The following is a 20,068-nucleotide window of genomic DNA, read 5'->3' on the forward strand; positions in this document are numbered from 1 at the left end:
TGGGACACCTGAACGATAAGCCCCCCACAGAGGCAGAAAGCAAAGACATGGGGCTGGGGGCTGACCGCTTCTCTTCTCCCACTGCCCCAAGGGTGCCACAGGGGAACTAAGACCCCAGGTCCCTCCCCAACTAGCACCTGTGGGGTCGGGACAACAGGCAGGGTGGGCTACGCAGTTGGAGAGTGGAAACATGTTTATTTGAGGCACCAGGGAAGCTGGGGGCTGAGTGTGGTGGGGATGTGGGGGGGCGTGCAGGGGCTCAGGCGGACGTGTGGGTGGGAGCAGATCCCTGGTTTGGGAAGCAGTGGGAGCCCCCGCCCCCTAAAAGGCTACCCTTGACGTGAGTGAAACATGGGGGGGTGGGTAGAGATGCCAGAGAAAACAGGCTTGGGTGGTGGAGTCCCCTCTCCCTCCAGGGACATGCCCAACCACACTCGCCTCTGCATACACCTGAGGGTTCCCTCCCTCACCAGCCCCCCACACACTCACATGCACACCGATGCCACACCTGCCATCCCCAAGGGCGGTGGACTCAGCCCTGATCCCGGGACCCTCAGGCTCCAGGGGAACCCTCACCCCTTCCCTGGGCACCCAGGAAAGTCATATCGTTTCCCTGGAAGAGGGCAGCTGGCTTCTCATGGGGCAGGTCCAAGTGCAAGGTGGGGCCTGGCCCTGGGGACCTGAGCCGAGGTGGGACGGGGCAGGGTGGGAGTCAGAGGAGACTTGAATTCTTGCTGGGGTCTGGGGTCTGGAGAGGGCTGGGATTTCCTTCCTGAGCGGGGGTGTCGGCAGGCACAGGCCCCATGCGTCAGAGGCTGGGCCGCAGCAGCACTGCCAGCAGGCTGAGCAGGAGCCCGATGGCCAGCACGGTGGCACTGACCTGCGGCCCACCACCGGCAGCACTGATGTTGCACAGGAAGCTCTGGCAGCAATGGGTGCCCACAGACACCACTGCGAGGTTAACACTCGGGCCAGGGCAGATCGGGGAGCAGAACTTGTTCAGGGTGCGGCCAAGGTCCACCACGTTCCCTGCATGAGAACGAGGCCGTCAGTGGAAACGGATGGCCTGGCCACACGTGGACAGGGATGGCCCGGGCTTGGGGGGAAGCCTGCCCCCTGCCACTCACCGATGCCCGCTGAGGCAGACACTGTCACGCAGTAGTGGTCCGAGTCAGAGCACATGGTCGGGGTCAGGCAGTTCAAGTTGCTCTTTTGATTCTTGCAGGAGAAGCACACCAGGGAGTGGGCTGCAAGGGAGGGGGAAGTGTTTCCCACAGCGGAGACCCTCCTTGTGCCCACCCCCAAAACAGTGGGGACCTGGCCCTGAAGCTTGGGACTGGCCCTGGTGCTTGGGACAACTCTTGTTTGCAGATGTTATTAGGTTGCAAGGTCCTGCATAAGAGACCAGGAGAAACATCAAGGGCATTGGGCCCTGGCCATCAAGGAGCTTATGGTGACACCAAATGACGGTGATGACATGGGCCCGGGAGGGGCAGAGGCCTTCAGGGAGAGCAGGTGGACCGAGTGACCCCCTCTGCTGGGAAAGAGGGATCTGGAAGGCCAGAGAAGGTCACGTGGAACTGGCCCTGAAGGACCACTGGGCATTTATCTGCTCAGGAGAGAAGGGGCCAAGAGGGTCCGAGACCTGCGGAGAGGCTGCGCAAAGGCCTGAGGGCACCTCACCTTGCTCCACACCCAGAAGGGCAGCCAGCAGCACAGGCAAGAAGACCTTCATTCTGGAGGAACCGGTGTCCTGCGCGGCTCACGAAACCTGCCCCACTCTGGGGGACACAACGTATCAGAGGGCAAGTAGTGTACCAGGACCAGCTGCCCATCCCGGCCAGGGCCCCAGGGCAGGCCTCACCCTTTCCAGTGGAGGCAGAGCCACTGCCCTTCCAGCTGGTGCCCACACTTTGTAGATGGGGAGCCTGAGCCCATGGCGGGGGTGGCTGGCACTTACCACACTCATTCCCCCAGTCCAGGCCCCTCCCCACACTGCTTGCCACAGGCTCTGGCTTGAGCCATGGATGGAGAAACTCATTGGGTGTCCTCAGAATCCCAGGGCAAGGAGGCAGGAGGGCCTGGACCCCAGCTTGGCTCCCTGCCCTGAGGTTTTAGGGGTAGGGTGGGGGTAGTGATCAGTAAAGCTACGAGCTAACCTGCACCCAGAGCTTTCCGTGGGCTGGCCCCGTGCCCAGAGCCAAGGGACACCTAACCCGGCAGGCTTAGCACCACCTGGTGCAGCTTCTGTGCTGGCCAGGGTGGGGTGGGGTGTAGTGGGGGGGGCATCCATAAAGACAATTCTCCCAGTTTGTGGCTGGGAGAGAGGCTTCGTGAGGCCAGCTTCCAGTCACATTGGCAGGGGCTGCCAAGCTGACTGTCGGCCACTGGGGTGAGCGACGGGGGCTGCTCTGCGCCTGCCCAGCACTCTCTTGAGCAGAGGCCCAGGCTTTGGGTGGAGAGAGGAATTGGAAGGGGACCAGTGGGGGTTTGGTTCTCTATTCTGCACGTGGCCAGGTGGCATGTTGTGGGAGGCTGGAGCTTTCTGCCTGGCTTAGATAGCTGTGGGGGTGGGCTGGGAGGAAATGGGGACAGAGAAGGACAAACCCAGGTGGGCTGCCAGAGATCTTGCAGGGGAGGGCGGCGGGCCCTTGGGAATGGCCCAGCCCCTCCTGCCCAGGCCAGCCCTGGAGGGACACCTCTGGTGGGGAGCAGGGCACCAGAGGGCCAAAAGCAGAGCCAGGCCCCTCCTTGCTCCAGGCAAGGGAGGAGGGAAGGAAGCCGTTTCCGGTTCGGTAAGATGAGGTTTGGGTGGAGGACCCCTGAGCTGTCTCCCAGGAAGCCCTGGCATGCAGGGAGCCCCAGGGCCGGCCAGCATCCCACCCACACCCACTGCAAGGCTCCTAACCCAGCCACCGGGTCAGGCTGAGGTAAGGTGGATGCGCCGCCACAGGCGCGGGCTGGCCCTTCCAGGGCCGCCAGGATGGGCAGAGGGGGCCCGAGGAGGTTGGCGGTGCCTCCCGCAGGCCTTCCGCCCCAGCCCCACAAACTCCCTCCTGGGAAAGCAGGGCTTCTGGCGACAGCCAGGCCAGCAAGCGAGCACGCATCTTCTGGTCCCCAGGGAGGGAAGGGGGCAGGCGGCCCTGGTCGGCAACCTGGGCTCCAGAGCACCTCGTTTGCATACATCACGTCAAAAAAGGGTGCTTCTATCCTCGGCCTTGGGGCCGGCGCCCATTCCTCCAGGTAATCTACCAGGCCGGTTAATCCACTTCTTCCTGCTGACTCCCGCCCCCAATGCCGCGCCCCTCCCCAAGGCCCACGTTGGGGTCGCGGGGACCTAGAGCTCGGTGGTGGGCTCCCGGTCGAGGCGCAGCCCAGGGACTCGGGCGGCTCCTGCCCCAGATCTCGTGAGTCAGCTGGGAAGGCTGGGGGAGGGGGCAGAGCGCTCGCCCCCGGTCCCCGGCCACGCGGCCACATGTCCTGGCCCCTCTCCGCTCCTCCGAGGACGCCCCCGCCACCCCCGCGCGCTCCAGGCAGGGCACCTCCGGCCGGGGCGCGCGGACCAGGCCCAGGCCGCCTCCCGCCCGCCGCCCGCGCCGCGGCCAACCCCGGCCCGGGACTCACCGCCCGCCCCGGACGCACCAGCAGCCTCGCGGAGCAGCCGGGGTCCCTCGCGCTCGCCCCGCAACTAGGCGCGCAGCGTCCCAGGCCGAGCACAGGGATGCGGGGGCGGGGCCTCGGCGGGGCGGGGCCTCTGGCGGGGCGGGGCCTCTGGCGGGGCGGGGCCTCGGGCTAGAGGACGACGGAGGGGGGAGCTGTTGGGACCTGGGGTCCAGGGACAGCGCCCTCTCGCGGTCGCCCCGGTTCTCTCCGTCGCAGCCTGGGCCCGCCTCCGGTTCCCTTTTACCCGCGGGGAGATCGAAGCCTAGAAGGGTGGGACCCGGACGCCCCCAGCGGGGTGGGACCTGAGCCTGGCAGGTGGCCAGGTCCGCGTGACCCACGCAGGCTGGGGAGCCACGGGCGACCAGACCCATCTGGGGCTAAGCTTGGAGGAGGGAATACGGCAGGGGAGCCCCCCTGTGGGGGGCCGGCTGGGCAGGGGTGGGCGCAGGAGTGACGCACTCCATGGGGACAGGCAGAGCCAGGCCCCTGGGTCCAAGGCTCCCCGACCATCTGTCCGTTCCCACTCCCAGTCTGGGCTGAGCTGTTCCCTGGCCCAACCGCGCGCGGGAGGAAGGACAAGGTGGGAGGCGGGGGCTGGCGACTCTGGTTTCTGGCTTCCAGAGCAGTCGTTTTGGCCAACAGTGACCCCGCGCAGGGACGCGGGTTATATCCGGGTCTTCTGTAGGCTCAGGGCTCCTCTCCCTATATAGTCCCCAGACACCCTCCCCTGTCCTAGATCCTTTGGGTCTGCAGGGAGAGCTCTTTACAGAGCAGGCCGGAGCAAGTCCTCCCATGGTGGAGTCCGTCCCTGCAAGAATCCCCAGTCCTCAGCCTGAGCGCAAAGCTTGTCCGGCTTTCTGCGTCCCAAAGCCTATTTAGGGCCCTCTCCTTCAACAAATATTCTCGGAGCACCAACTGTGTGCAGAGCCCTGGGCTGCGTCTGCCCACCCAGCCACCCAGCCCAGTGGAGGGTCGGCCCACAGCGCCCCAGCACTGTCCCCTGTCCTGCTGTCGCATCCTGCTGTCCCCTGCTCCTGCTGTCCCCTGCTCTTGCTGTCCCCGTTCCTGCTGACCTCTGACCTACTGTCCCCTGCTCCTGCTGTCCCCTGCTCCTGCTGACCTCTGTCCTGCTGTGCCCTGCTCCTGCTGTCCCATTTCTGCTGTCCCCTGTCCTCCTCCTTCCTGCTGTCCCCCTGCTCCTGCTATCCCCATGTCCTGTCCCACAGTGCAGACCCTGTCTCCCTGTCTCGTGGGAAAAATGGGGTACTCTTGTGCGGCAGCCTGGTGGGGCGCTGGGTGTAACCAGGCTTGCAGTGTGCCCTCTCCCACCCCCACCCGTTTGCCACCCCCTTCTCTCCATGGAGCCCTCTCCTTGGGCCTCTGGCTGCTGAGTCTTCACACCTACTTGTTCTGGGAGGTTCACACTTCACATTTCACAGCACATTTCCTCCTGGGGCCTCTGCACCTGACCTTTCCTCACTCTTTCTGGGTGGCAGCTGTGCTGACTGACGATGTGGAGGGCCCCAGGGGTGGGTCTGCTCAGCTCTAACTCAGGGGGATGGGCAGCCACAGGAGGAGGGTAGGATGGATCTGGGCAGGGAGGGGGCCAGGCATGTGGGTGAGGCCTAGGGGTACACTAGTGTGGTTGTGTGTGTGTGTGTCTTTGGGTCCCTGAGTCTGGGAAGCCTCCTCCTCGTGCTGTCGTCTCTGATATGCTGGCAGCCAAGCATGGACAGATCACTTGGGAAGCTTCTGGGACTCATCCCTTGGTGGCTGGAGGCTGAACTCTTCGTCAGGTGTGGGGAAGGCTGCAGGACTTATCCCTGACCGCGGTGACACCCTGGGGAGGGAGGGGCGTTTCACAGCTTGGGAGGGGATACCCCACTGTTCCAGGGACAGGGGACACCAGGTGCCAGTGGTCCCAGCTGCTTCTCAGTGGTTTTTTAGCCCCGTTCCTGGTTCTCATCTCCGGGGGCAGGGGCAGGGTCTGTCTGGGCAAGGCGGGCTTATCCTCTCTGCCTTTGGAGCTTCTTTTCCCATGTCTTATCCTGAATTTGGAGCCCTGGTGGTGCAGTGATTAAAAGCTCGGCTGCTAACCAAAAGGTCAGCAGTTTGAACCCATCAGGTATTTGGAAACCCTATGGGACGGTCCTGTTCTGTCCTATAGGGTTGGAATCTACTTGATGGCAATGGGTTTGATTTTGGTTTTATGTGAGTTTGGGGTCAGTGGTGGTTCAGCAGTAGAGTTTTCGCCTCCCACGTGGTAGGCCCAGGTTCAATTCCCAGTCAGTGCACCTCACATGCAGCCACCACCCACCTGCGCTGGAGGCTTGTGTGTTGGTACGATGCTGAACAGGCTTCAGCAGAGCTTCTAGCATTTGGTTAAGGACATGCACATTCTGGAGTCCCTGGAGGCACAAATCGTTAAGCACTGGACTAGTAACCAAAAGGTTGGTGGTTCAAACCCACCCAGAGGTGCCTGGCGATCTGCTTCTGAAAAGTCACAGCCTGGAAGACCCTATGGGGCAGTTCTCCCCTGCACACATGGGGCCGCCATGAGTTGGAATCAACTTGAAGGCACACAATGAGGGCAACAACACATTGTCCTGCTATTTCCGTCAGGTTTATGTATTTGTTGCCTGCTGATTGGCTCCTGCTAGAATGCCAGCCTGGGAGGACAAGGAACGTCTTCCATGTCTGTAGCATGGGACGATCTCTCCCATGCAGGCCCTCAGTTCACACCTATGGAAGGGATGCATGATGGGATTTGTACCACTCAGAAGCCGTCCTTGGTTCAGAACTACCTGAGGAGGGTGGCCCCTAGGATACTGAAAGCCCAGCTGACAAAGTCTCCCCAAGGCCAGTCTCACATCGGCCACAAGACTTGGACCTCTTTTGAGTGGTGTGTCTAAGGGATTCCAGCCCTGCGTGGCCTAGCCGGGGAGGGCACCTTTTCCAATGGAATAGTCTGTGGGGTCACTACCTGGGAACCTTGGCAGGAGAGGCCTGCCGTGCTGACGCTGGCCCTCCTGTTTGCCCCCTGCAGCCCACTTGGCATGTCTGAGGTGGTGAATGTTGTGATTCGAGTTGCCTGGTGAACTCAGAGGACCGGCCCTCAGGCCCACAGCAGCCCCACAACCTGTCATGCAGGTCCACTCTTCCCGAGGAAAGCCCCAGCCGCCATGGCTTGGCCACCTGGGGCGGTGGCCAGAGTGCATTCTTCAGGCCCAGAGTGATGCAGGCAGTTTTCATGATAGATCCGCCCAACTGGGGTGACCGGTCACACACTCTCCTTTAGCTGCCTGGCAGGAGCTCCACTTGTCACCCCAAAAGCTCCGTTTGGAGGGCCTGTTGTGCCTCTACTGGTCCACGTGTCTGCAGTCACTACAGCCAGTGCCTCTGACCTGCAGGTGGTGCTTCCCTTCCATCCTCCTCCACCCGCAGCCACTGCCCAGGGCCCCGGAGGGTCTTCCCAGCCATGACACCATGGCCCTTCCACACAGACTGTAGAACCTGACCTGGATTGCTGTGCCCTCGTCATCCAGGTGTCCCAATCCCAGGAGTCCCAAACGCCCAGGCTGGCACCTATGGCTCTCGCACCTCTGTGTTGGGAGTTCAGACCCTCATCCCACTGGGAACATTGTCAATGGTCTGCTCCCCGCAGGGGCCCCGCACCCTGGCCACACTGGTGATAACATCATACAGCAAGATGCCAAACCTGAGGCCCACATGTGTTGGGGAAGCAGGTCTGAACTCAGCAGGGGTCCTGTCTCTGGCCACCTGGGCCCAGCGCACACATCCTTCCAGGGTGGATGTGAGGCACAAGTAGGGACTGTGGCTGCCATGCCTCCCTGGTGTGTCACATGAGGCATTGGCCACCCATGTGTGACTCGGCAGGGGTCAATGGAACTGTGCTTTAGTGTTCTGTGGCCACAAGGTGGGCACTGTGGGTCATGACTCCGGACAGATGGTGCCTGGGGAACTTCAGACATCTGGGCTGGGATGGCTGGTGGTGTCTTGGGCTGGGGGGGCGGCGGTGCTCAGGTCTCCCTTTTCTCCAGCCCCCACCCCCTGGGCACAGAACTGACCACCCCAGCAGGGTCTTAGGGGACCTTGCAACCGATCACCCTGGCCTCATCCCAGGGGGCAGACAGGATGACATGCTGGGTGCGTCAGCCCAGGACTGGGACATCCCAACAATCCCATCAAACCAGCTACCTGTTTGTCTTACCTGATTCATTCTGCCTTTGATGTCTGGGTTTGATTCCTGTGTTTTCCTGCTTTTTATCTTTTCCTATCTGAGCTCAAGGCGGTGATGAAGGTGTGGTCTCTAAAGACTTCATGTCCCCAGGAGTCCCTGAGACTTTTCCCAGCCCAGCATATAATTCCCCCAGAACTTGTGGAAAGTGGTGAGCACCCGAGATGGCTCAGATTTCCTTGTTCTAATAATGCTCCAAGGTTCTGACCTGAGGTATTTCATGCCTCACATACTCACCCCCACCCCTTGTGCCTGCTCTTCCCCCAGGACCTCCAGTGCAGGGCTGAGGGGCAGGAAGGCCAGCGGTTCCATCCTCCTCATCAGAGGGAGGGAGGCCCCGACGAGCGGGTCCGGATGCTGTTTGGGGAGGCATGTGGCCCCTGGGCCTGGCCCAGCTGTGCTGATGTTAGACAAACATGAAGAAACAGATGTCAGCAGGAAGAAAGGCGGGGCGCCCCGAGGGGTCAGCAGGCCATCTCTGGTTAGAAGCCACACTTTAACATCCAACAACCAAAGTGAGGAAATGACAGTTTATCACTCCCAGGTCCCGGAAGGGAGCAGGTTTGAGGGCTGTGCAGAGTTCACAGGGTGCTGATGAGGGGGAGAAGCAGACAGAGTGGATGGGTCTGGGCTCAGCCTTTAACGGGGACCGAGGAGGGAGTGCCCTTTATTTCCAGGCTTAGGGACTAGTGGCTAATTTAAAGCCAGCGGCAGGACACTGGGTCTGGGGCAGGAGTGTGGCAGGGAGGCAAGGGGTCCTTATCTGGGGTGGAAGCTGTGGCATGCGGGTGGGACAGGGAGACCTGGGAGGCGAAGAGCTCCGGGGACCAGTTCTCTGGGCTTTCAAAGGCCACCGAAGCCCGCTGCCCACCCCTTCCCCTGCTCCTGTTTGCCCGGAGGAAGGAGGTGGGGTGGGGGTGGAATGGGCATGCCCCAAGTCACTGGCCTCGAGTCAGGCGCCTTCCCCACGCGTTTCCCCCAAAGCACCAGATCTGGAGAGCAGCCCTCCCTTCAGACTGGCGCGCTTCTGGCCTCCAGCGAGCCGCCTTGGTCCGACAGCCCCAGGTGGCCCTGTGGCTTTTCAGCCCTCCCCCCACTCCCTTTACAGGTCTCAGCACCCTCGTCTCTGTCCCCCCACGCTGCTTATTCCCTTCGGGGAGACAACTCCCCCTCCACCCCCCACCCCCGCCGTCACTGGGCAAGTGTGGGCAAGTCGGGGCGCTACGGGCCCAGTCCTCTCTGTCCAGTCCATTCTGCGCGTCCCTTGCTCTGGGCCTCACCGGGCCCGGGGCGCCCCCTGGTGGCCGGATGCGGGGTGCGCAGGAAGGCTGGGCCAGGAGCAGGTGATGGACAGAGGACCGAGGGTGGCAAGCGCAGGTGCTCGAGACGCGGAGGCCAGCGACAGGGCCAGCGGGGTCAGCAGGGTGGACGGCGTGTCTGCAACGCCCTGCCGCTCACGGTCGGCGGGCTGAACGGTGCTCGGGCGCTGTGGCCTGTGCACTGGCGGGAGGGTCTCTCGGTGCCCACTGGTTTTAGCCCTGGGAGGCCCCTGCCCTGCCTTCCCTCAGCCTCTGCTGGCTCCGCTTCAGTCTATGCTCAGGGTGTCCCTGGAGGGGGACGCTGTCCCCGCACTCTAGCCTTCCCCGTGGATGTGTTGTTTCCACCGCCTGTGTCTGTGCGTGGGCAGAGCCACCACCGAGTCCCTGGCCTGACTTGGGGCTTCGCAGACTCCACGTGAACTCGTAGCTGAGGCGAGGCGGGCGGGTGGCTGGGCCGAGGGGGGCTTCCTCCCCAAGGCAAGAGGTGCTCCGGCAGGGGGCGCTCCATCAGGGGGCACTGCTGCGGGCAAGAGGTGCTCCAGCAGGGGGCGCTGCTGCAGGCAAGAAGTGCTCCGGCAGGGGGCGCTCCATCAGGGGGCACTGCTGCAGGCAAGAGCTGCTCCGGCAGGGGGCGCTGCTGCAGGCAAGAGCTGCTCCGGCAGGGGGCGCAGCTGCAGGCAAGAAGTGCTCCAGTAGGGGGCACTGCTGTGGGCAGGGGGTGCTCCAGCAGGGCGGCGGCCCACAGTGCAGGTGAGGGCCAGAAGACCTGCCCCCTTGAACTTGTGGCTTGCCTCTCTGGCCCGGTTCCCATGCCACAAAGTGGGCCCACTCAGGCCCGTTGTGGCTCTGCTCACGTGACGTCAGAGCTCCTTCCTCTCTTCCCTCACTGTCTGCTCCAACCACTGGGGCCTCGGGCTCTTCATCTAACTCACACTCAGGGTCTTTGCACTGGCTGTTCCAGACCACCCCAGCTTGCTCCATCACTTCTCTGCCCCAGAGCCCATGTGGCAGAGGTCTTCCCTGACTCCTCGGGTAACAGGCCCCCATCCCACAGAACCACCTGCCACTTCCATATTTGCTGCTGTTACTAGACCTCTAGGACTCGATCAGGGCGACGCTGAGGCACAAGTCGGGCGAAAGCGAAAGAAGAAAAACTTCATTTGGATGGCTAAGGAAAGGAGCTCACTGGGACCTGTGATGCCAAGATGGCTCCCTGATCTGAGGCACCAAAAAAAAAAAAAAACCCAAGGCCAAACCCGTTGCCATACAGCCCTTTGACTCATAGGGACGCTAGAGGAAGGAGTGGATCTGCCCTATAGAATTTCCAGTGAGCGCCTGGTGGATTCAAACTGCCAACCTTTTGGTTAGCCCAGCTCTTAACCCCTATGCCTCCAGGGTTTCCTGGGATTTATGTATGGGGGAGGGAACAGAATAGGGGTGGGCTCTTCAGGGCGTGTTCAGGGGCAGGGCCTATCAGGATTGGTGGACAGCTCCAATAACGGTGCGGAATCTGAGGGTCGGCCGGTCACACTGGGGCCGTGAGAGGGAAATTGTGCCTTATCTCTGCCCAGCTGCCCTGCAGGGGCTGCCCGCCCCACTCCTGTGTTTCCTGCCTCTCCTGCCCTAGCGGTTTTAGGTTCGCTGAGAGCTGGAGTTTTTTCCTCCTCTGTGTTCACTGCTCTGTCCCCCACATAGAACACTGCCTAGCACACAGTAGGTGCTAAATAATTTGATGAATACACCTGAATAATACAACTCGAGAGACAGTGTGGGTACAAAAGGCCACAAACTTACAATTTAAAAACACGATGTTGTTTTATGAGGATGGCTTCATAAAAGGAGGGCTGGGGACTCCCGTGCCAGTTCCTTTCAGTATGTGCAGCCTGGGACCCTTGCAATGGTCAGGCAGCCACCTCCCAAAGGCGGCCTGACACGGCTCCGCAGCGTGCACTGGAATGCCATAGCCTTCTCTCCGGAGAACAGTGGGGACCGTGGAGGGGTCAAGGGTGTGTCCGGGGCAGGGAACACGACAATCCAAGCAGCCAGGGAGCGGAGATTCCAGGTTTGAATCTCGCCTGCTTATGGAGATGCGCTTCGTCCTGGGCAGAAGCAGCCCTGCAGGACCTCAGTCCACCCGGCTCAGTCCACCCGGCCCCTCTTGCCGCCTGCAGTACCTGGCTTGCTCCACACCTGCGGTGTGTCCGGGCGTCCTCTGGCCTGAGGGCACCCCTGGTCCCCGCGCCCCGGGCCGGGAGCTGAACTCACAGGCAGTGCACCGGGTAGGGGTCAGGGTGGCCGCTGGGAGGACTGTGCTGCCTCCCCCTCGCCCACTGACAGCCTGGTCCCTAAACACACTCCCAGCCTGTGGACGTTTGGGCAGCTGTTTATCCTGCGGGAGGCAGGTGTGCAGCCCTGGTCCAGCGCCCCCCACGGCCTCGGGGCTGTCCTTCCGGAAGCTGCGCCCCTTCTTTCAAGGGTGGGGCCTTTCTTCCTCCACACTGCCCTCCCCCCCGGCCCCCTCCCCAGGTCCCCGGAGGGGCTGGTGGCCGTCACCGGAATTTCACCTGCAAAGGTGGTGTCTGAATTCACTGACAGGTATACAGCCTCCCAGATCAGAGGTGTCTGGTCTCCTCTCTGCTACCCGTCCTCTCCCCAGAGCTGATCCTGGGAGCCGCAGGGCTTTCTCTGGCTCTGGTCCGGGGGATCCCTCCTTCCCTGAGCCCCCCTCCATCTCCGGATCGCCCCCAACCAGCCGAACTGGCCCTCGCCGGACTTCCTTGGCCCTCGATGCGCCCTCTGGAGGCCGGAGCGCGCCACTGCAGCTAGACCGGGGCAGGCGGGCCCAGGCCAGGAGCTCCCAGGGCCTGGCTGGTAGGGACGAGGACCGGTCCTTTGCGTTGAGACCCCACCGACTGTGCGGTGCTGATCCTGCTCCAGAGCTGCCCTGGGATCAGGCTGAGGCTGAGGTCTAGGCAAGGCCAAGTCCTGGCCCAGCTTCCTACCTGCCCTGCTTCCCTCACTCCCTCCAGTTCACTTGCACCCGGGTCCCTGTCTCCGGCCCTGCCTCCAGAGAACCTGACCCCAAGACCTCTTGCTATGAACGCGCCAGGTCAGGGCCTGCAAGCCATTTCGGCCAGTGGGTCGTAAGGGGAAGCACTGAGGGCGACAGTTAGAAAGGCCAGTGTTTCTATGGTGCTTAAAATGTGCCAGCGACCCTTCTAAATGCTTCTTAAAAATTAACCCACACAATCTTACAACTGCTCAACGAAGTGGGGTGCTAGTTGTTGTTGTTGTTAGGTGCCGTCGAGTTGGTTCCGACTCATAGCGACCCTACGCACAACAGAACGAAACACTGCCCGGTCCTGCGCCATCCTTACAATCCTTGTTATGCTTGAGCTCATTGTTGCAGCCACTGTGTCAATCCACCTTGTTGAAGGTCTTCCTCTTTTCCGCTGACCCTGTACTCTGCCAAACATGATGTCCTTCTCCAGGGACTCATCCCTCCTGACAACATGTCCAAAGTGTGTAAGACACAGTCTCGCCATCCTTGCCTCTAAGGAGCATTCTGGCCGCACTTCTTCCAGGACAGATTTGTTCGTTCTTTTGGCAGTCCATGGGGTATTCAATATTCTTCACAAACATCACAATTCAAAGGCGTCAATTCTTCTTCGGTCTTCCTTATTCATTGTCCAGCTTTCACATGCATATGATGCTATTGAAAATATCATGGCTTGGGTCAGGCGCACCTTAGTCTTCAGGGTGACATCTTTGCTCTTCAACACTTTGAAGAGGTCCTTTGCAGCACATGTGCCCAACGCAATGCGTCTTTTGATTTCTTGACTGCTGCTTCCATGGCTGTTGATTGTGGATCCAAGTAAAATGAAATCCTTGACAACTTCAATCTTTTCTCCGTTTATCATGATGTTGCTCATTGGTCCAGTTGTGAGGATTTTTGTTTTCTTTATGTTGAGGTGTAATCCATACTGAAGTCTGTGGTCTTTGATCTTCATTAGTAAGTGTTTCAAGTCCTCTTCACTTTCAGCAAGCAAGGTTGTGTCATCTGCATAACACAGGTTGTTAATGAGTCTTCCTCCAATCCTGATGCCGCATTCTTCTTCACATAGTCCAGCTTCTCGTATTATGTGCTCAGCATACAGATTAAATAGCTATGGTGAAAGAATACAACCCTGACGCACACCTTTCCTGACCTTAAACCAATCAGTACCCCCTTGTTCTGTCCAAACAACTGCCTCTTGATCTATGTAAAGGTTCCTCACGAGCACAATTAAGCATTCTGGAATTCCCATTCTTCCCAGTGTTATCCATAGTTTGTTATGATCCACACAGTCGAATGCCTTTGCATAGTCAATAAAACACAGGTAAACATCCTTCTGGTATTCTCTGCTTTCAGCCAGGATCCATCTGACATCAGCAATGATATCCCTGGTTCCACGTCCTCTTCTGAAACTGGCCTGAATTTCTGGCAGTTCCCTGTCGATATACTGCTGTAGCCGTTTTTGAATGATCTTCAGCAAAATTTTGCTTGCATGTGATATTAATGATATTGTTCTATAATTTCAACATTCAGTTGGATCACCTTTCTTGGAATAGGCATAAATATGGATCTCTTCCACTCAGTTGGCCAGGAAGCTGTCTTCCGTATTTCTTGGCATAGACGAGTGAGCACCTCCAGCGCTGCATCTGTTTGTTGAAACATCTCAACTGATATTCCATCAATTACTGGAGCCTTGTTTTTCGCCAATGCCTTCAGAGCAGCTTGGACTTCTTCCTTCAGTACCATCGATTCCTGATCATATGCCACCTCTTGAAATGGTTGAATATCGACTAATTCTTTTTGGTATAATGACTCTGTGTGTTCCTTCCATCTTCTTTTGATGCTTCCTGCGTCATTTATTTTCCCTATGGAATCCTTCCCTATTACAGCTCGAGACTTGGATTTTTTCTTCAATTCTTTCCGCTTGAGAAATACCGCGCGTGTTCTTCCCTTTTGGTTTTCCATCTCCAGCTCTTGCATGTGTCATTATAATACTTTACTTTGTCTTCTCGAGAGGCCCTTTGGAATCTTCTGTTCAGTTCTTTTACTTCATCAATTCTTCCTTTTGCTTTAGCTGCTCGATGCTCAAGAGCAAGTTTCAGAGTCTCCTCTGACATCCATCTTGGTCTTTTCTTTCTTTCCTGTCTTGTCAGTGACCTCTTGCTTTCTTCGTGGATGATGTCCTTGATGTCATTCCACAATTCGTCTGGTCTTCGGTCACTAGTGTTCAATGCCTCAAATCTATTCTTGAGATGGTCTCTAAATTCAGGTGGGATATACTCAAGGTCATATTTTGGCTCTCATGGACTCGCTCTGATTTTCTTCAGTTTCAGCTTGAACTTGCATATGAGCAATTGATGGTCTGTTCCACAGTCGGCCCCTGGCCTTGTTCTGACTGATGACGTTGAGCTTTTCCATCATCTCTTTCCACAGATGTAGTCAATTTGATTTCTGTGTGTTCCATCTGGCGAGGTCCATGTGTATAGTCGCCGTTTATGTTGGTGAAAGAAGGTATTTGCAATGAAGAAGTCGTTGGTCTTGCAAAATTCTATCATTCGATCTCCGGCATTGTTTCTATCACCAAGGCTATATTTTCCAACTACTGGTCCTTCTTCTTTGTTTCCAACTTTTGTATTCCAATCGCCAGTAATTATCAATGCATCTTGATTGCATGTTAGATCAATTTCAGGCCGCAGCAGCTGATAAAAATCTTCTATTTCTTCACCTTTGGTCCTAGTGGTTGGTGCGTAAATTTGAATAATAGTCGTATTAAGTGGTCTCCCTTGTAGGCGTATGGATATTATCCTATCACTGACAGCGTTGTACTTCAGGATAGATCTTGAAACATTCTTTTTGACAATGAATGCAACACCATTCCTCTTCAAGTTGTCATTCCCAGCATAGTAGACTATATGATTGTCCAATTCAAAATGGCCAGTACCAGTCCCTTTCAGCTCACTAATGCCCAGGATATCGATGTTTATGCGTTCCATTTCATTTTTGACGATTGCCAATTTCCCTAGATTCATACTTCGTACGTTCCAGGTTCCGATTATCAATGGATGTCTGCAGCTGTTTCTTCTCATTTGGAGTCGTGCCACATCAGCAAATGAAGGTCCCGAAAGCTTTTCCCCATCCACGTCATTAAGGCCGACTACTTTGAGGAGTCAGCTCTTCCCCAGTCATCTTCTGAGTGCCTCCCAACCTGGGGGGCTCATCTTCCAGCACTATATCAGACACTGTTCCGCTGCTATTCATAAGGTTTTTACTGGCTAATGCTTTTCAGAAGCAGACTGCTGGCTCCTTTTTCCTAGTCTGTCTTAGTCTGGAAGCTCAGCTGAAATCTGTCCTCCATGGGTGACTCTGCTCTTATCTGAATACCGGTGGCATAGCTTCCAGCATCACAGCAACATGCAAGCCCCCACAGTACGACACACTGACAGACACGTTTGGGGGGGGTGCTAGTTATAGTTCCATTTTACAAACGGGAAAATTGAGACCCAGAGAGTTTAAGTAACTCGCCCAAGTCCACAGCTGTAGGGGCTGCGTCTGGGATTCAAAGCCAGGTCTGGCTCAAGAGTGAGTTCAAAGGAGAAGGTATTTTCTCTCCTTCCTGCCTTGTGTGCCTGCTGTGCCTGGAGCCACGGGAGAGGTCATCACTGGTGTGCTGAGGGTGACATAAGGGATGAGGGGCCTGTCTGCTTGTTTGAGCTGCTGGATTAGCCAACTCTATGACCACCCTTTCTCTAGATGTCTTGTTATATGAACAGATCTCCCTGTCATCTCAGCCACTTTTACTTGAGTATTTTACTCACAGCTAAAAACATCCTCAGAGCCCTGGTGGCTCAGTAGTTAAGAGTTCAGCTGTTAACCCAAAGGTCGGCAGTTCAAATCCACCAACCGCTCCTTGGAAGCCCTATGGGCAGTTCTAGTCTGTCCTGTAGGGTCACTATGAGTCGGAATTGACTCAATGGGAATTGGTCGATTGGTTAAAAACATCCTCACTGATAACTGCACTTTCTAACTGTGGGCCTGGGGAAAATTACTTAGTGTAGATGAGAAACTGCTTCCTCATCTGTAACATAGCGATGGCAACAGCCCCTCATTCACGGGGTGGCCGTACTGCACACAGAGCACTGAGCCTAATGCCTGGCACACAGTCAATATTCAGTTAGTCCTTTCTGTGGGTACTAGCAATGGTGACCGGAGACCTGGTCGCTGAGGTTGTCTCAGAGTTTCTCGCCTGTGCCTGGTGTTTAGAGAGCTCTTTCCCTTACCGCAGGAGCTTGGCTCTTTGGACAGAACCGCTACTCCAGTAGTAGCGATGTTCTTCTGTCTGGAAACAACACCTCTGGAGAACGGGCTTTAATCAAAGACGACATCAGGAAGCCAGCCATCTGCCTAAGGTCAGGCTAAAGAGGGCTTTCTGGTCCCTCCTCTGTCAGAGGTGTGATTCTGCCAGTCACTCACCTACTCACCTGTCCCTCACCTTTGCTCTCCTTGAGGCTCTGTGCTGTTGGGGCTAGAATTCTGCAAACTGCACTTCCCAGAGTACATTGCCAGCCAGCTTCCTAATAGGGTCTGCCACTAGGGGTCACTGGAGGGAGATGTGAAGGCAGGAGGAGGGGCGTTGGGATAACTTTTTGCTTGCGGCCTCATCCCTGTTCCTACAGCAGTGGCCCCCTCCCCCAGTGGGGGTAGCGAGCTCTGCTTCCATACTCTTTCAGCACCCCCCTCCCCCAAACAGCCTCATCACCCTCCCTCAGGAACCAGCAACACCTTGGTCATGCCTCTATTATCAGAGGCCTGGGCCCTAACTCTGGCCACTTCTCTGAGCTTTAGGTTATGATAACACTCCCTTCCCTTTTGTGTCCCTGGCCCTAGTAGTGGCAGCCGCATTTAATTGATCTCTGGATCACTCCAGTATTCTCCGTTCCTCTTCTGGCTTTCCAACCCCTGTATGATCAATCCCTCATGTCAAACTCCCTTTGTTGAAATACCTAGTTATGGCCTCTGGTTTCCTAACTGGACCCAAGTAAAAAGACCCATTTTACTTGGATACACAATCAACGCCCATGGAAGCAGCAGTCAAGAAATCAAATGATGTGTTACACTGGACAAATCTGCTGCAAACGACCTCTTAAAGTGTTGAAAAGCGAAGACGTCACTTGGAGGACTAACGTGTGCCTGACCCAAGCTGACGCACCGTTTAATAGACAAGCTAACTGGACTTAAAGAGAAAAGGATAGTTTTCTGACATCACCTCCAATGATTGGAGCTCCTGTTGCTGCAATCCTCTGGGCTGGGATGAGATCTCTTAGTGGCCTTGCCCACCCCAGGGGAATGATGGGGGTTTCCGGGAGTGAGTTCAGCAGTCAGAACCCTCTCCCGTTCTGTAGGCATCTGGTTCCCCCATTATCCGCTGAGCCAGAGTTCACCCACCTTTGCCCACTAGATGGCGCCCCGAGCTGTTAGAGGGTGCACTGGGCTTGCTTCCCAACTCCAGCAAGGAAATGGAGCCTCCTTCCCTGGGGACGTTCTACCCCCCAGATCCCCAAGCACCTTGTCTATCATGGATCGAAGAAACGTGGAAAGAAGAGCTTGCCCACAGCCTCCACCCCAGATCTTCTAATGTGGCTGCGGGCCTAGGGGTATTGGAGGGAGGTGGGCTGGGGGGTGCGACTGCCACGGCTGACTCAGTTGCTGTTAGTGGTGGTGCTGGGGGCTTTCCTGGAAGAACAGCAACATGGAGCCTCTAAAAATACCCCTGACAAAGCTGGCGAAGGCCTCTTCTTGGGGGAGGGGAGAGGAAGGAAGGTGAAGGGAAGGAAGGTTATCAGCATAATGAGCTCAGAGGAGCTTAGAACCAAGAACCAGATTCCCCTCCGAGAATACTACCGTGGTTGTCTTCAAGGATGACCACTGTCAGCGAGACTCTGTCTGGGGCGTGTGTAGGTGCTGGCAGACCTGCTGTTGCCAGCAGAGTGAAGTATCCAAAACGGCAGTGTTGTTATGAATGACGCCGCCCCCCATGAAAGATGCAGTAACTCAGCAACGTGGTGGTCAGCGGGGGGGAGCGTCTGTCAGTGCAGCCTCGAAACAGAGCACCCAACACAGGGTCCCACTGCAAGACCCAGTGTTTTGAGACCCCTTACGTGTGCACACACACACCCGTACACACGCTGCTGACCCTCAGGAGCCAGGCTATTATTGCACCAGGAAAACCAGTTGCCGTTGGGTTGGCTCCGCGGGGTTTTCAGTGACTCATTTTTCAGAAGCAGATGGCCTTTCTTCTGAAGAACCTCTGGGCGGACTCTGACCTCCAGCCTTCCAGTGAGCAGCCAAGTGCTGTTAACTCTTGGCATCCATCACCCAGAGGCTTCAAGGGCATATAAAATGAGTTTCTTCAATAAGTTATCCATGAGGCGGCACCTGCCCTTCACCTGCACGGCTCCAGGCTCTGGCAGCCCCCACCCTCTCAGAGACAGCAGGGGGCCCTGGGTGGGTTTACCCCGCAGTCAGCATGCTGGGGAAGGTGCTGTGGGCTGGCCCCACCACACCCATTCTGACCCCTTAGAGTGTGTATTACCCTGGTGCAGAGGCTAGAAAGCTAAACACGCTAGTCCCCAGGCTCCTTGCAGCTGAGTGTCTGGGAATGGCAGTGTACAGACTTGAGATCTGGAAGGAGGGTGTTCCAGTTCCCATTAGTGTGTCATTCTTCCCCTCAACTTAGCAGCTCAGAACAACCATTTTATTTTGTTCATACTTTGTGGGCCAATTGTCCAGGAAGGGCTCTTTGGGGCGGTTCTCTCTTGGAGTCCATCATATGAGCACCTTCATGCGTCCACTGGGCGGGACATCCTTGGTGGCCCACCACCTGGCTGGTGGGGACACTGCCTGGGGCTGGCCATGCTGATTGGCATGCCCACACCACGCCTCAGCGTGGCAGCGTCGGGGTCCTTGGGGTCTTGCGTGTGGTGCTGGCTGCCTCAGGAGTGAGCTTCCTTTGCACCAGCTGGGAGCTGCGTAGCATTTCTGACCTAGCCTCCAAGTCACCATCACCACTGTCTCTTCGTTCTGTTGGTTCCAGGTGAGTCTCTGAGATCTGCTCCAATTCCGGGGGAGGGAGCAAAGACCCCACATCTCCAGGGGAGGAGCTTCAAGCAATCTACCACTGTTGCAAAGCTGCTACCGAGGCTTCGCCACTGGCACCGAGGGCAGCTACTGCCTCAGGAGGTTGGCTCTCCCTGCAAGCATGGGAACAGAAGCATCTGGATTTTCCAGGGCAAGCCAAGTAGAGATCCTGGAGTCACCCACACCTGCTGGAACAGTGTGGGGGGCTGGAGGGTTCTTCCCTGTCCTGTTGTCTGCACAGCATCTCAGCCTGGCTCCTTGGCCTTCCTGGAGATTCTGAATTCTGATCTAAGATTTCTGAAAGCTCTCTTCACATAAACTAGCTGTAATGGAGGAGACCTGCGTGGTGCAAATGGTTAATGGGCTCGGCTGCTAACTGAAAGGTTGGAAGTCTGAGTCCACCCGAGGTGCCTCGGAAGAAAGGCCTGGCCATCTACTTTCAAAAAATCAGCCATTGAAAACCCTATGGAGCACAGTTCTGTTGTGACATTCTTGGGGTCACTGTGAGTCAGAGTTAGCTGTTATGGATTCTGGTGTCTGTGACTGAGAATCACGTGGGATATAGAGGCTAGTCCTTTAAGTCCAGATGAGTGCCTGGCGTGTAATCAAGGCTTTGTGATAAAGCAGGCCCGTTGTTCA

General features: G+C 57.2%; 1 protein-coding gene across 2 annotated transcripts; it reads right to left on the reverse strand.

Annotated features, from left to right (window-relative positions):
* Positions 1–154: 154 nt before the first annotated feature.
* On the reverse strand, positions 155–3,725 carry LY6E (lymphocyte antigen 6 family member E). Of its 2 annotated transcripts, none has more exons than XM_049854544.1 (4): positions 3,643–3,725; positions 1,684–1,781; positions 1,128–1,247; positions 155–1,029 (listed from the first exon to the last, which is right to left on the reverse strand). In XM_049854544.1, exons 2-4 carry the CDS (start codon positions 1,733–1,735, stop codon positions 809–811), a joined length of 393 nt encoding a protein of 130 aa, XP_049710501.1. In that variant the 5' UTR covers positions 1,736–1,781; positions 3,643–3,725; the 3' UTR covers positions 155–808. The 2 variants fall into 2 exon arrangements, with proteins under 2 accessions (XP_049710501.1, XP_049710500.1); XM_049854543.1 differs by having other exon boundaries at positions 3,625–3,718.
* Positions 3,726–20,068: the final 16,343 nt, after the last annotated feature.

Source organism: Elephas maximus, chromosome 15 (genome assembly GCF_024166365.1).
Source record: "Elephas maximus indicus isolate mEleMax1 chromosome 15, mEleMax1 primary haplotype, whole genome shotgun sequence".
NCBI lineage: Eukaryota > Metazoa > Chordata > Mammalia > Proboscidea > Elephantidae > Elephas > Elephas maximus.

Bases quoted from the DNA above. Each gene is read 5' to 3' on its own strand.
- LY6E (XM_049854544.1), bottom strand. From the start codon at position 1,735: ATGAAGGTCTTCTTGCCTGTGCTGCTGGCTGCCCTTCTGGGTGTGGAG. The intron at 1,248-1,683 runs GTGAGGTGCCCT...CCTCCCTTGCAG, and splicing joins CCTTCTGGGTGTGGAGCAAG to CCCACTCCCTGGTGTGCTTC. The intron at 1,030-1,127 runs GTGAGTGGCAGG...GTTCTCATGCAG, and splicing joins GTCTGCCTCAGCGGGCATCG to GGAACGTGGTGGACCTTGGC.